The sequence below is a fragment of the Artibeus jamaicensis genome, unplaced genomic scaffold (assembly GCF_021234435.1).
Source record: "Artibeus jamaicensis isolate MK-2021 breed Jamaican fruit bat unplaced genomic scaffold, CSHL_Jam_final contig_484, whole genome shotgun sequence".
Taxonomy (NCBI): Eukaryota; Metazoa; Chordata; class Mammalia; order Chiroptera; family Phyllostomidae; genus Artibeus; species Artibeus jamaicensis.
The window spans coordinates 2,827,843-2,844,284 of NW_026521859.1; the positions used below are offsets into that span (position 1 = coordinate 2,827,843).

The 16,442-nt window shown below is 47.8% G+C and overlaps 1 protein-coding gene across 5 annotated transcripts in view; it reads left to right on the plus strand.

The window, feature by feature from the left end:
• The window catches only part of ELOVL5 (ELOVL fatty acid elongase 5), a 75,589-nt gene extending 67,099 nt beyond the window's left edge, over positions 1-8,490 (plus strand). For all 5 annotated transcript variants that reach the window (XM_037159565.2, XM_053668289.1, XM_053668290.1 and 2 more), the window contains exons 4-8: positions 98-175; positions 971-1,142; positions 2,821-2,945; positions 5,146-5,280; positions 6,637-8,490. In XM_037159565.2, the coding sequence (XP_037015460.2) occupies positions 98-175; positions 971-1,142; positions 2,821-2,945; positions 5,146-5,280; positions 6,637-6,780 (654 nt within the window). In that variant the 3' untranslated portion in view covers positions 6,781-8,490. The remainder of the gene's footprint in view (positions 1-97; positions 176-970; positions 1,143-2,820; positions 2,946-5,145; positions 5,281-6,636) is intronic.
• The last annotated feature ends 7,952 nt before the right edge of the window (positions 8,491-16,442 follow it).

Genomic DNA, 16,442 nt, shown 5'->3' on the forward strand with positions numbered 1-16,442 from the left:
ACTGATGAACTTTCATCGATGTGGTTCTGATAAGTATTGGTAATTGGCTTTTTCCCTGTTTCTTTTTTTGTTTCCGTGTGTTTGTTTCTGTGTTCAGTTAGTGACAGGAGTGTGGGAAGGCAAGTACAACTTCTTCTGTCAGGGCACGCGCAGCGCGGGAGAAGCGGATATGAAGGTACTGTCTCTATTTTAAATGGCTTTTTAAATAAAGAAATTGCACAAAAGACAAAATGACTCACAGCCTCACGGTCCAGGTCATTCCTGCTGACATTTTTAAAAGAATCTTAAAAACCAGTATGTACACATAATATGAAATTTAAACAACAAGAAAAGACATAAAATGAAAACTAAAGTTTTCTTTGCAAAAGTAAGTCCTAGTTACAGTTTCCAGGGAGACAGAATGCACCCATTTGTCAGTGCTCACGCATCATTTACGCGGACGGGGTCACAAGGATAATGCCCTAAACGCGGTACCGTCCTTCGGACCGTCCTTCAGAGCATCCTCGGAGCCTGACTTCCAGTCCCCGGTGCAGCGCAGCCGGGCGGCCCTTTCCTGAGAGCGCCTGTCCGACACATCGATCGGGCAGGGGCCTGACCCTGAAAGTTCCGTTCCTTTTCTTTGCCTCCTGGCCTGTCACCTGCCCCACGCCAGCCCCTGAAATCAGAAGTGCCTTTCGGGGGGGCCTTTCTCTACTGACGGCCCTGCTAACTTTGAGCTCCCTGTTAGAGTCTTGAAGGGTGTCATTGACCCTTTTAAAACTGTCCCTATTGTCATTCCAAACCTCTCTGGACCCCAGTCATGTTCTTTGGTTAAAGCTGCTTGCAGAGGGACCAGCACTTCTGATGGCCAAAGGCCTTCAGGGGCCGGCGGGGAGCTCGGGCTTTTTCACACTAATACCGGGCTTCCGGGGTGGTGGTGAAGGGGGCAGCGGCGATGCTCTAGAGAAACATCAGTGTTCTTTCCTCTTAGATTATCCGTGTCCTCTGGTGGTACTACTTCTCCAAACTTATAGAGTTCATGGACACCTTCTTCTTCATCCTGCGTAAGAACAACCATCAGGTCACGGTGCTGCACGTCTACCACCATGCCTCCATGCTGAACATCTGGTGGTTTGTGATGAACTGGGTCCCCTGTGGCCACTGTAAGTGTCACGGGGCCGGGGAGGGGGACAGGTGTGAGCAGAGAGGCTGAATTGAAACTAAGGCTTTTAGAAAAGGTGCCATTTCTGTGGATTTCTGGGTCCAGCATTGAACTTTTTGTCCGAGATGCTTCTAATGATAGTTTCTGTGACTTCTGCACTCAGTAAGCTGACAGAACCTTTTCCTGGTCCAGCGAACGTCCTGTACTGCTTTTGGCAAGGCGAGGGAGATAATAGATTCCAGCCTGGGGCATATTAAGAAATAGGGGCAGTGTTCTCGGGCAGTTTGGGAGACGTTTGACAGGCAGATCAGGAAGATGGCGTCGCACCAGAGAACGAGGCCAGTTATGAAATGCAGCTTTAGCCAAGCTGTGCATCAGGGAAGTCCACACGTGTTCTAATACCGTGACCCTCACTGTCCATGAAACATATTTAGCAGGATGTGGGTGGCTTTGGAAACTTACAGTCTGAGCTTTCATACAATTGTTAGAGATCAGTAAGTTATCACCTTCAGGTTCGGCTTGGTAGTTCACACAGATGTCTGATCAAAATTCCTGCCATCCATCACCGACAAACTTGAGAACCTGTGAGTCTGTTCTCATATTTTCAACCCGTAGGATAGCACTGCCCTTGGCTCACGGGGCCCACCAGGACTTACACACAGGACTTCAGCGCCAGGAAGGACTTGCCAGTCGCGGCCCCTTTCAGTGCAAGAGAAAGCCGCACTGGTAGGAGGGCCGGGACCGCAGAGGGGCCGCCTCACTGGTGTTTCTTTTTCTTACCCTCACACCTCGTGGCCGTGGACCAGAGACACGGCACCTCCTTACCTTTGAAGAGTGCTGTAAGAACTCCAGTGTTTTCAGAGAACTTGCAGGACGACAGGTTTTAACCTGGCCCATGAGAAACAAACAGAATGGATATGACTTGTCCAAGGTCACATAGCCAGTTACTGTCATAGCCAGTTACTGACACTGCCAGGGGTACAAACTCATTCCCTGGCCCCAGCCTTGCTCACCTCCAGCCACGTGTGGAAAAGCCGGGCGGCTTTGTGTGTTGCCTGCAGTGGGAGAGGAGGACAGAGAGTCTAAAAAAAAGAGAAATGGTGGTCCTACTGAAAACTAAAAACCATGTGATAAAAGGCCGGTCCTTCATTTCTAAGGAACTGGATTCTGAGCTGTGTTGGCAGTAGGAGTATATGGCCTCAGTACTGCTGTCCCAGGGAGAGGTCTTCAGAGGCCTCTCCAGACCTCTGTCGAGGTGCGGAGATGGCCAGCTTTGCACATGGTGCCCATCGCTGTCTTCCCCATGCCCTCAGCACGGCAGGGTGAGGTCCTGGGCTTGTAAAGAAAAGCAGCTGCTTCTGGAAGTGGGTGAGGCTCTGGCGGCAAAGCCTTCAGGTGTCGGAGGTGGGCGGGTGCTTTCGTGGCCTCTGTGTCAGATGCCCACCTGGAAGCTGCCGCTGGCCCTGGGCTGAAAGCGTCCTTGTGCTGCCTGTCCGAGTGGAAGCCGAATTCCGATTTACATCCAGGTAGCACTTGCGGCGGTGATATTTACCAGCTCCTGTTCAGAATCATCTGACTTTCAGATTTAGAAAGAATCTTGGGTTTTATTGATTGTTTATTTTGCCTATTATGTATAGACAACTGATGTATCCTCCTCTCCAAATCCTCTGTTCCTGCAGCTTATTTTGGTGCCACACTTAACAGCTTCATCCACGTCCTCATGTACTCCTACTATGGTCTGTCTTCTGTCCCTTCCATGCGTCCATACCTCTGGTGGAAGAAGTACATCACTCAGGGGCAGCTGGTGAGTGCCGTGGTCTCTTTACCTAGTTCTCGCTGCTGGGGGTACACAGAGCTCTTCCTGGGGGTGCCCTTACTGCCTTCCTGGCTTTATTGTTGTTTAATAGCATCTACAGTGTGCCTTTCCCAGTCTTTCTCATTTGATCCAATTAAAACTCCATGAAGTGGGCAGAGCAGGGAATTTTAATTTTAATCAGTGGATAAATTATACCTGTGGTCATGCAGCTGGTCAAGCTGTAGAACGAGGACCAGAATCTGATTTTCTAACTTCAAGTTCAGTCCTTTGTTCTTCGTTTGTGCACAGAGCACATGTGTGTCTGTCTGTCTGTCTGTCTGTCTGTCTGTGTGTCTTCTAATTACAGTCCAAGTCTAAAGTGAAAACTTTTACCAGGTTCAGAAGGGCATCAGTCCAAGGTGCTTGTAACTTGTTGGGCAGCCAGGACATGCGCTCAGGCAGGTGCCGGGTGGCCTCTCCGCCCCCGTGTGAGGCGCACCCTCGGGGAGAGTGGCCCTTGCTGTGCTCCACACGGAGCCCCCCTCCCAGGGCTCGCCGGGCCAGGGCCGGCCAGCAGCTGTGTGCCTGGTGGTTCCTTCTCACCCTCCTTTTCTTAAGCTGTCCCTCGTCGTCAGTGTATTATAGATCCCTGCTCCTCTCCCCTCATGAAGTTTTCCAGAAACTCAGCATTACTGCTAATGATAAATGCTGACGTTTGTTGAGTTTACTGTGTTGGACACACATGCTAAGTAAGCAGTTTTACATGACCTGTCCCGATACCCGCCTTTCATGTTCTCGTCCCCATTCTGTAGACAGGACGCTGAAGCGACAGGCCAGGCCCAGCCGACATTAAACACTTAGTCCTGGCCTTGCCGTGTTAACAGTTTTCTAAAGAAGCCACGCTGATTCAGATGCCTCCAAGTCAATTGCGATATTCCCGTATTTAAAACTCACAACCCGGAAAACGAAGCAGAGGAGACCAGAGCTCCTGTATGTTTGTCACTTCGTGACCACTTGCTGCCAGCTGCCATGCGGCAGTTGCCACACGGTCCTTGTTAAATTTTTCTCACCTGCCGTGAGGGGGATTGTTCTTTGACCTCCTCGCTGCACTCGAGGGGAAGCGGTGAGATTGGTTGACACCACACAGCCGTGGCTCTGGAGAAGCCGCATGCAAAAGAACAGACTGAGGAAGTTGGTCTCCTGTTGGGCTCTGTTCTTTGAGGCAGAAGATCACGCCCAGTTTACCTGGATGTGTTTTAAACAGCACTCCCAGTTATTACTCAGCCCAGAGTACTCGCCTTGAAAAAGAGAAGAAAAAGGAAAAAACTGTTCTTTACGTAGTAACACTGGCAGCTGGGCCCCAAATCCACGGGGCAGAGCCCAGCCCTCCGCCGCCCTCCCCGCACCCTTGCCTTGTTTTCCCAAGTGCTTCCGTGTGCTTTTCAAGATTCACTCATCAGAAATATTCTGTCGGCTGCACATTACATCTTGGTTAGAGTTTAAATCTACTTGTCAGCCTTCACCAAGTTAAGAGGGGGCACAGATAAGGGACAGCTCATGCCCAGTGGGATTGGACACTGCAGTGACGTCACTGGTTCCCACATCATTTTTTCCTCCGTAAAATTTTTTTTTTAAGTTTTTGGTTACAAAATAAATAAACCTTGGTTTTCTTTCTCTGTACTGTGTGTCCCTGAGGTTTATGTGTGTGTTTTGAGTTTGGTTTTTTCTTTTTTAGCATTTTCTTTTTGCCTTCAGCTTGATTGGGACGTAACTGACATAATGACATTGCATCGGTTTAAGCCAGACGGCATAATTTAATAATATGTACACATTATGAAATGATTGCCACAGGAAATTTAGTTAACACGTCCATCACCTCACATAGTTACAGGGTTGGTTTTTAAGATCTATTCTGAGCAAATTTCAAATATACAAGACAGTATTGTTAAACTAGTATTGTAAACTATTCCCTGAATTTCATGAAAGGTGGTTTAAGTAGCTTGAAAGGGAGGAGGAATGTGTATAAGACAAATACAAAAAGAGATAATTGTTTGGGATAAATTTAGCCTGTGCTTCCTGTTTGTGGCACCTACAGAAAAGTTAGTAAGTGCAGTTCACAAGGGGGGTGCAGGGTGGAGAGCCCTGCGGCACGGCCCCTCGCCTGCCGGGGGTCACCGCACGGCTCAACCTCGCCCCTCTCCCCCACCAGCTGCAGTTTGTGCTGACCATCGTGCAGACCAGCTGCGGCGTCGTCTGGCCGTGTTCCTTCCCTCTCGGTTGGTTATACTTCCAAATTGGATACATGATTTCTCTGATTATTCTCTTCACAAACTTCTACATCCAGGTAAGTCTCACTCCCGTGGCAGTTGGGCCTTGGGGCTTTATCCCTCCTCAGTCCATCTGTCCACAGGGGGACCTGTCGAGGCCCTGCTGCGTGCCGGGCACTGGGCACTAATAATTTAGCCACAGTGACAGGCGGCCCTGCCTTTGGGAGGGGAGTGTTAGGGCTGATGTAGACGATGCTAAGCCTGTCCCAGTCCTCCTGAGTTCTAGATCTTTGCAAGGGAGACTTGGGGTTTACTTGGGAAAGCAACACTCCTCAGCAGGTTCCAGTATTACCCCCTCAAGGCCTGCGGCAGACAGACTCATGGTAGGTGATTTTCAGTCAAGACTCGCCAGCCCAGCTGTTCTGAACCTCATGGCTAAATTAAATGTCCAAAGAAATTTCCATCATGATCTGTCAGCTATAGATAGAAATCTGCCCTCTTGTCCCATTTTCTTGCACATCCACTCCTCGAGTTTGGAGGCTCAGTTCATTTCCAAGTGCATGATGTAATGCAGGTTTTTGCTCACAGAAGGGTCCATTTAAGGCAGATTACCACTGGTGGAGCCTGACCACCTTGTGGCCACTGCTGATTCCCCTGCCGCACATCAGCCCTGGATAATGTGTGTTCCTGCTCCCGTGGGCAGTGTCTGGTTCCAGGGTAGGCGCAGGAGGTCAGGAGCAAGGACAGAGGCCACAGATGCTGGGGCAGTAAAGCTTGGTTGTGTCCAGCAACCAGGGGGCCCCCTGGGGGCTCAGCCACGTTCCCTGTTCCCGCCTATAACTTTCCTCCCACATACCTACCTGGGCACAGCATGCTTGAGTCGAGTCTGTACACTGCTGGGCTTATAGTTTATGCTGCACTTTGGGACATTCACCAGCTGCAAGGGAGCTTAAAGGACAGGACCCAAAATAGGTGCAGTAATACTTACTGAACTGCTCACAGCGGCATAGCACTTGGTGCGTAAGGGCCGCAGTAGCTGCTAGAGTAACGAGCACACCTGGAGACAAGGACCGTGAGTTCCGGGAGAGGTGCTACAGAGAGACAGTAATGGGGCCACATAACCCCTGTCCTCTGCCATCCACAGACTGAAAGGGTACGGCAATAAAATATAAGTTGAATTTTCTGTTTAATTTTTAAATAGTTTTATGTTGTAGCATGTGTCCCAGGGAATTTACTTGAGGCTAATCCTCAGAAGGCAGAAGAGTGATTAAGCCAGTGGCCAAAAAAACCCACAAAAACACAACAAGCTTTTATGCTGGTCCACTACAGAAGCTGTTTCTGGCTGGCACTGGGTGCTGAGAGGAGACCTGGGCCCTGCTGGAGACACGGCCCCCGCCCGGCCCCGCGCTGCTACCTGTTCTTGTGTGTTTCAGACTTACAATAAGAAGGGGGCCTCCCGGAGGAAAGAACGCCTGAGGGACCACCAGAACGGCTCCGTGACTGCCGCGAACGGACACACCAACAGCTTTTCCTCCCTGGGAAACAGCACGAAGCCGAGGAAGCAGCGGAAGGATTGAGGTCGAAGAGCAACCTCCAAACCGTGTCGCCTGATTGTAAGCACAGTACAAGTTGTGCCCGATACGCGTTAGCAGCTGCTGTACCTAGTCTGGCCTACAACAGTGTGGTTCACGTAGGGTCTCTTTCATCAGTTCAAAACCCCTAGAAAATGTATGCCGATTAGACAAGTAGGTGTAAGATTCTCCACATTTCTGGGCTCTCACCAGCCCCTGCACTACCGTGCAGAGGGCGTGTTCTTGTAGTATATACAACACTGCTGTTGCCTTATTAGTTTTAACATGATAGGTGCTGAATTGTGATTCACAATATACAAACACTGTAATCCAAACTTTTTTTTTTACTGTAGATCATGCATGTGATTGTAAATTTATACAATGTTACAGTAGAGAAACACACATGCCTTAAAATTTAAAAAAGCAGGGCCCAAAGCTTCTTAGTTTAAATTAGGGTATATTTCAATGTTTTATTTGTTTCCAAAAGCTCTGATTAGAAAAATGAAAGACCATGATTTTTGAAACTAGCGTGTGACACATAATTTCAGGTGACTTGTACATGTGAAACCAGAAATGGCACCTTCGGTTTTGTAATATTGGCTTTAAATCAGGCAGGCTCCAATCTAGTGGAACAGTCAGTTTAACTTTTTAACAGATATTATTTTTTTATTTTGAGTGCCACTATTAATAATGTAAAAAGGAGGGGTGGGGGGGCTCTAAAGTGGTCTTGAAACTTAAATATATATTCTTTATCTTCAAGATGGTAGGAAGTGTGTAGGATGAGTAGGCCATTTTTAATTTCTGAAGCACTAAGTGTTTTTATACGGGAACAAAGCCCATTTTGCTCTCCACGCCTGAGCGAGAGGAGACACAGTTTCCTCCTTCCCTCCGAGAGGGAGGACCGTCTCCTGTCGGACGGAGCGCCAGGGTGAGCAGTGGTTGCGGGGGCCAAATGTGGAATGATTTCTGTACTGCTATCTGTTTGGACGCAGACTTCCTTTTAAAATGTGCCTAGCTTACCAAAATCAGTAAAGAAGGAAAAAGAACCTTCCTTTAAAAAAATTAAGGTAAAATTAAACAGATAGCGACAGCATAAGAGAACTGGGAAATTGGATAGAGATTATTTGTGTAATGTAAATCTAATAGCACCTGTACTTTCTTCCGCTTAGAATATAAAAATTTGTTTAGAATCGCTTGGTTAAAAATAGTAGACTACTTATGAAATCATGTCTCACCCCCGTGAGGTAGTGGTCAGATCGACAAGGACTAATGTGCGTGTCATTTCGGGGTGTCAGAATTTAGTCTCTAAATACCTTCTCCCCTGGGGGAGGAAATATTCGTCGAACCACTCGTGACACATCTTAGAAAGTCATTGACAATGTATAAACTAATCTGTTGGTTTGGTATTTATGTAAATATCATGCTTTGATTTTGCACATTCACATTATAGGGAGCCAGTTGGTTCTCTTACTAGTCTTGTGGGTTTTCTGTTTGGAAGGAGTCGCAGCATCTGTTTACATTTACCTTATCAAATCTAGAATGTGTATATTTGTAAATGTATGTCTTCCTAGGTACTGGTTTGTGAAAGTCTTTACATATTTCAATACAGAAACTAAACATTCAATAGTGTGCTGTCAAAGTGTGCTTTAGCTCATCTGGATATACCCACACTGTCAAGTAATGTCCAAAAATTAATCATTAAAACATTTTTGATTACCTGTGCTTGCATTTTACATTGTTTTCGTGCTGCAAATTACAAAAGACTAGAGAAAACTTCATCGTCTTCGCCTTCTAGGGACTCACCACGTAGACGTGAATAACCAGGTGTGAAAGGCGGCGTTGCTGCTCAGCTCACCTGAGGAAGGGACCTCCACACAGTGCGCGTCGCGGCGGTTCCACCCCAGCCCTTTCCTCTCCTCCACAGAAGGTTCTGGTTCCAGGAACACTCCTTTCTCCCTTCTTCCTTCTCTCCCTGCTCCCTCTCCCCACACCCGGGCTGTTAAGAGTTCCTTTTTGGAATCTAGACCAGAGGATCACACATTTTTAATGCAGAGACCCAGGCAGAACACCTGGTTTGCTGACCCTCTACGGTAATGAGGTCCCAAAGCTCTGGCACTCTCTTTGCTGAAGACCCTTTCCTGTCCCAGATCCTGGCCCCTCCCAGCCACCGCGTTGCAGACTCTCAGGTTCATCCGTGTCCGTGGTGGGAGTGATGATCTAAGTCACCCTATTTCCTTCCAGCGACTACACACCACACAGTCCTAGTGTATAGGCTCGATCCTGGCTTCTGATGCCTTTCAAGTTTGTCATTATCGCCTTTAAAATGTCATCAGAAACTGCGTTTTGTATTTGGGATATTCACTGAAATGTACAAAGGACTATTGGGCTTTGGTAGTGATGATTAATCATAGCCTGTCTTTCCCTTCTTTAAGTCCAGAACAAATTGAAAAAACAGGATATAGAAGTTGAACTAAGGGAAATCAAAATAGCCCATCTCTTACTGAGGAGATTGTTGAAGCTTAACCTCACCATCAGGCTCCCTACCCAGGCCAGTAACAACCCTAATTACATAAGCATTGCAGGGCTGGCACTAGCCACAGCAGTGGCGTATGGCCTGTCTCTGTTCTGGTGCTGGTCTGGTGAGGAACTGGTGACTCAGATGTTGTGACTGTCAGCCCTGGAATTTACCCACTTAAACTACAAGCTCCCCTTGTATTGCCAAATTCCGCCCTGATGACCTGACCATGCCGAGAAAGCGTGCTTGGTGGCATCTCCCAGTCTTGGCAGTCAGACGCCGCCCTCCTCCCTCCAGAGAAGTGAGTGGGTGAGAGGGCAAAGTGACGTGAGATGTGTGTCCACAGTTCCCTCCTGAGTGGAACTGAGAGGGCAAGTTCACTCACCCGCATGGAGAGGGGTATCCCTATTTCCCCTCTTTATCGGTCTTGCCATTCATGGGAAAAACAGGATCTGGGACCACATTGCCTGGTGGGAATCCTACCTGGATGACCTTGAGAATAATGTTAAGGCGTACATTATGGGGTTGTTAGGGGTATTAAGTAGATAACAGATATAAAAAGCCCTTAAACCAAGTCTAGCACAGAGCTAACTATTGAAGTGGCAGCTGTTACCTTCAAGATTATGTTCTGCTCAGTTCACCTCTAAACTATGTGTCAGCTTTGTTTTACTGCCATTTCATTGGCTAGTTGCTCTAGTAATCCTATCAGAAAGGGAGGGAAGTTAGTTTCGTATGACCACTTTCTTTGTTGAATCAGGAGTTGAAAAGAAACCAGCAGTTGTTAGGAGTCAAAATGTTCACCATCTGTATTCCAGATCTGGCCAGAGCTCCACATTAAACTCACCATTGTGGCGTTTCTGCATTCTGCTTTATTTCCCCTTTGGAAAACAGGCCTGTGCGTTCAGTCTCTGGTCTCCAGTTGGTCGTTACTTCCTGGGTTCCAACCGCAGTGCAGCAGTCACACCCACAGTGTGTGCCGGAGTGTATTTCACCTGGACTCATCGTAAGCAATGTCCCCTACCCCTCATCAGCCTGAGACGTCAAATACTAACCTGCTTTTTGTCTTCACCCTTAATTTGGAGACTGTTGTCCCCAGTGGAGAAGGTAGCGTTTGCCTTTGTTTGTCGGCTGCTATCATGGCATTGCACCACAGCCTCTAGCACTTGTTCCAGACTTAGATTTAAAACACACTGTTGTCATCCTTGATGTGTTCAGGAACTTCATGTTCTCTTTTTGCCATAGTTTGTGTAGGATATCTGTACCCGGCTTGTTGTCCAGGGCCGTGGAAGACATCCTAGGGTCCGGACTGGACATTGTAGGAACAGGCAGAATGCAACCCCGGAACTGTCATCCAGACTGTCCTGAACAGTGCCTGCTACCCCCTGATGCCCCTTTATGTTCGTGAGCTAACCAGACCTTGGAAGAATGTTGCCTGTGTCCCTGGGATAGTGCTTGGCAAAGAGGACGGAGCCAGGTGTATCAAGCAAATGGGGATCTATGAGAAACAGCCAGTCCCCACAGGAGCCTTAGCTAGACTGAGATCAAACATACCCATGAGTGACTTCAATGCAGGATGGTTTGTGGCAAGCCACCATGCGATTCATACAAACCAACTATGAGACCAGGGAGAGAGACCTCATCTAGCAAGGTGATGAAGAAGAGCTCTTTGAAGGAGTAGCCTTCATCTGAGCCTTCCAAGCCAGTCTGGGTTTCAGTAGTTGGTGACCGAAGTTGCCTGGGAGGTAGCACTTCAGACCCAGAAGGAGGCATGAGTGAACGAGTTGAAGGCTGAGCCAGCGAGACAGCACATATCACTGAACCACTGAATGCAGCAGGGAAACTGCTTATTTTCAAAATAACAGGCAAAGGGGAGGAGGGTGGGAGTTGGGTGTTCTCATTGATGAAATAAGTAGAATGTTGCCTGAAGTTCCCAGAGGAGGTAGTCATTATGCCTTCAAGACTGGTCCTTGGCTACACCGCCTGCCCAGACGCCCCCTGCTAAGGAGGGGCAGGAGGAAGGCTGTGTTTAGACTTGGGACTCAAGGTTTAGAATCTAAGCTTCTCCCAGACACTAAAGAAAGGTAATTCCAAATCATTGGGTCCGTGGGTAGGTATATAGCTTCTCAGAAACGGACTGCTTCCCCCAACCCCTGCTCTGACTCCAGAACGACTGGGCGTGGGCACACCCTGCTGTAGGCACTTTGCCAGTTACTAGGGAGACGGCAATGACAATATAGTCCCATTCTGGAAGCAAAACAGAATAGTTACAAATTCTAGGAACCATTCTAAAGGAAACAACCAGAGCACTGACATTGAAAATCATGTTAGACATGGTTTAAAACATTATTTTGAGGCATAAGGAAGGATATTGGAATTTTTATCTATTTGTTTAAATTGGTAGTTGATATTTTTGAGCTGAATAAGATCATTGGGAGTTTCACACTCTCTAGGAAGTCACCTGGTAGCTGTCGATGGGCGATCTGTTTTCCACCTGCTCTGCAGCCCCTCACCACGCATGTGCCGTCCTGCTCTCGGCTCTGATGGTGGTGTGAGCACTCGGGGACTTGGCAACTGCTGCCGCCTTCAGCTGCATTGCCCATGCGTGATGGGCAGGCGCCTACCTTAGTAACTTGTCCTGTGAACTTGTCGTGATAGGGTGATCTCTGAAAAATTTTTACAGTGACAATTAAGGATCCAAATGTAAGTGAAATCCAACTGTGTGCAGTAGTACCAACGTCAGCTGAGGACAGTGGGTCAGCGGGTGCTTTTCACGACGGCAATGGCCCGTCCTGCTGGCAGCCGGCAAAGTCCTTTAAGGAGGAGTAGGGCAGATCTCCATTTCAGAAAATCTAAAGTGTTGAGGGGGATGAGAGGGTCTCTGTGCGTTATAACCTCACTGCCTTCTGGGAGATACAGTAGAACTCTAGACAGCCCACTCGAGCCTATGACACTTGAGTGCAGGAACTCTCTCTCATTTGTGTCTACATCCCTAGTGCGTGCCCAGCACAGCACAAAACCCCAGCAGATGATCAGTGACTGTTTGATGAATGAACAGAAGTACTCAGTAGGGATCATACAGTGTGGTACAGAGTAAGAAAAACAGGCTTTCCAGCCAGTTAAATCTTGAGTTTAAATCCCACCATCAGTCAATAGCCACATGTCATGGGTTAAATGTTTGTGACCCCTCCAAATTTTTATATTGATAATACTATCAGATGATTTCTCAGAAGAAACCTTGCAGGCAAGAAGGGGCTGGAAAGAATTATTCGAAGTCATGAAAGGCAAGGACCTACATCCAAGATTGCTCTATCCAGCAAAAATATCATTTAGAATGGAAGGACAGATAAAGTGCTTCTTAGGTAAGGTCAAGTTAAAGGAGTTCATCATCACCCAGTCCTTATTATATGAAATGTATAGTATCTACAGACTTAGAAAAAGAAGATGATCAAAAGTATGAACAGTAAAATGACAACAAACTCACCATCAACTACTGAACCTAAAAAAACAAAAACATGAACTAAGCAAACGACTAGAACCGGAACAGAATCACAGAAATGGAGATCACATGGAAGGTTATCAGTGGGGAGGGGGAGGGGGAAGAATGGGGGAAAAGATACAGGGAATAAGAAGCATAAATGGTAGGTACAAAATAGAGGAGGTTAAAAAATAGTATGGGAAATGGAGAAGCCAAAGAACTTCCATGTACGGCCCATGGACGTGAACTAAGGCAGGGGAATGCTGGTGGGAGGTGGGGTACAGGGTGGAGGGGAATAAGGGGCAGAAAAAAATGGGACCACTGTAACAGCATAATAAACAAAATACATTTAAAAAAAACATTCCCACATTGAAACCCTTCCCCAGGCATGTGATAGTATAATTAGGAGGTGGGTTTAGAGGAGGTAGTTAGGTTCAGAGGAGGTCATGAGAGTGGAGCCCTCAGTGAATGGGGTTAGTGTCCTTAGGAGGGTCACGAGAGCTTGCTACCTCCTCTCTGCCACGGGAGGGTGCAGTGAGGAGTCCGCCGCCTGCAGCCAGAAGAGAGCCTCACCAGAACCCGACCTCACTGGCACCCTGCTCTCAGACTTTCAGCCTCCGTCACTGTGCAAAATACAGGTCCATTTTTCGTAAGCCACGTAGTCTCTGGTCCTTTTTTGTAACGGCCTAAACCGACTACAACACAATGTGGCCTTGCCAAGTTTCCTCACCTTCCCAAACTCATCACGACTGTCTAGGATCAGAGGAAAGCCTGTGGACCCCATGGTCTACCGCGGGGACTCCAAAGGAATTAATCCCCACGTAAGAGTTGTGATGCGCGGTGGTGCACAGCAGGAATGAAGTCAGCTTCCGTTAGAAATCTCATCCTAGAAGACTGAGGATGCCGGAGCAGCTCACCTGAACTGTCAACCCGCCAAGAGGACGGGCCTGCCCGCGGCCGTGACCATTTCACAGGAGCCAGCTCCTCTCCCCAGAATCCCTATCAGGGCGGCCAACCTTTTGGCGTCTCTGGGCCACCCTAGAAGAAGAGTTGTCTTGGGCCACACATTAACTACATCATGACACATAATCACAAGAAAAATTTCACAATGTTTTAAGTAAATTTACGATTTTGTGTTGGGCCCCGTGGGCCACAGGCTGGACACCCTTGGTGCATGCTTCCAGCTTGTTGGGACCCAAGGTCATCACTGCTGGGTTCAGGGACCAAGAGTCCGTGACGAATGAGTGAATGGGTACTTGGGAGAGAGCATGGCCCCTTTGGGGCCACTAGCTTCCCTCCGCCTTGGGGCCACCTCTAGGCAATCACTAAAGGACAAATAAAATCCTAAATATTTCCGTGACCTGCAGGCCTCCCAGAGCTGCCGGCCCACCTCTGCGGGACCTCGCGAGGAGCCTTTCCCACCCCGAGGCCCCTCTCCCCGCTGCTCCCCCCAGGTAGTTATCTGCTCCCCCCAGGTAGTTATTTCCACGACCTGCCCCCACCGAAGGCCGCCTCCCTAACTGGCTCGTCTGAGGGGTCACCCCCGTGCCACAGCCCCCACACGCTCCTTCCCCTTGGCTTTATTTTTCTTTGTAACATTTTCATTGTCTGGCCTGGCACATAGGAAAGACAAGCACTTGAACAGATGAGTTTGTGAATGAACACGAGATGATGAGTGTCCCTTGTGTGGGGGTCTGGCTGTAACCTTGTCACACACAAGAAGGGCAGTGTTTTTTTTTAAGATTTTATTTATTTATCTTTAGAGAGGAAGGGAAGAAGATAGGGAGAGAAATATTAATGTATGGTTGCCTCTTGCACGTTCCCTGCTGGGAGCTGGCCTGCAACCCAGGCATGTGCCCTGACTGGGAATCGAACCGCAATACTCTGGTTCGCAGGCCCACGCTCAATCCACTGAGCTACACCAGCCAGGGGAAGGGCAATGTTTTTTATTAGCCCTGAGTTTATCACTAAGACATCTCAATCATCTCAGAAAAGCAGACCCAGGTATATTTTGGAATGGAGTATATGGTGGTGAACAGTGAAATCCCACCAATTTAAGAATTAATGAGCTGTCTGTTCTCTTATTTTTTTAAGATTGTTTATTTCTTTATCTTTAGACAGAGGGGAAAGGAGGGAGAAAGAGAAGGAGAGAAACATCAATATATGGTTGCCTCTCTCACATGCCTTACTGGGGAACTGGCCTGCAACCCAGCCCTGTGTCCTGACTGGGAATCAAACTGGCGGCGACATTTTGGTTCTCAGGCCGGCGCTCAATCAATCTGCTGAGCCACACCAGCCAGGGCTGTCTGTTCCCTTATGACCAATGTATAAATTCTGCTGCTCGGTGCCATTCATATTTAGAACTAAAGATGGACATAGTTGTGAAAGTAAAAGACGGCATCAGGAACTATTCTTAGAATCCTGCAACAAATCAGTTTCTGCTTTGGTTTTTTTTTGGGAGGGGTTGGCACTCAGTTGAACCTTACTTGATTTTTTTACCTCTCTTATTTGTTTCTTGAATTATAGCCTGGGAATAATGATCTCCCCAATTTTTCTAGTTGTTATTAGAACTAAGAGACCGATGGTGCCTAATGAGAAGGGAATGGAGGGATAGCAGCTTAGTCCAGCTAAGAAATTTAAGAAACCCAGAGTTCACACCATCGTTAATGAATTTGAACTTAAAATCACTTCCGGAGGCAGTTACAGATGGGTCTGCAGAGTACCCACAGGCAAAATGATGCAGTAGTTTTTGAAAGAGCTTTGTAGGCACTTCAGCTATTGTGACAAGGATTCTTCGTGTGCCCCAGTGAGCCCCAGCAAACACTCTGAGGTGGGTTCCCAGGTGGCGAGGGGGCGCAGAGGGCTGCAGCTGAAAGCTCGGCCGGGTGGGGAGCCGAGGATGGAGCTGTGGGGCGGATGGGATGATGAATAGTCTGAAAGCCAAGTTAAAGGAGCAGAATTAAGAGCACAGAGGAACGAAGTGACCTTTACAAAGGAGACACTTGAAATCAGCAGCCTCGCTTCTCTCCCTTCAACAGATGAAAAACAAACTCAGGCCTGTTGACGTTTTCTGTTTTTTCCCCCGCCCCTTTGATTTTTCTCAGATTAAGGCTCAGACGACTCACTGGGTGGAAACCTCACTAAACATGCCCATTGTGGTGGTGTTTATTTTTGAAAAAAATTGTAACAATTTAAAAGTACCAGTGGGTGCAGTAAATCAGGGACATCATTCATAACATACATAAAACACAATATAAAAGGAGCCCCTGTGTAATGGAGCCAGGCCTGCCAACCAGAAGAGCCACCTTGAGCTGCTTAGGCCGCAGAACCCTGGATGTTAAGACTGCACGGAATCACAGTCGGGCTGGGCCTGAGCAGAGCTGCATCCCAAAGAACCGTTTGCGAGGATGACAAGGAAGCAGATATTGTAACTGCCGCACTGAGGACCACTGGACTGAAAACTTACACCACTCTTTAGCATTGGTGTTGCTATGTTAGCTTATCTGCACCCACAGAAATCCCTTCCTTCTGCTGATGTAAGTGCCACCCTCCCCTTTCTTGTAGGTGCCCCGGGCCTTCACCTCCTCACTGGAACATTACTGGGCCTTCTGCTTGAATTGGTGCTTCCTGAATAGCATTTTTTAAAATCTCAAATGTTTCTTGCCTTTCATTCTGGCC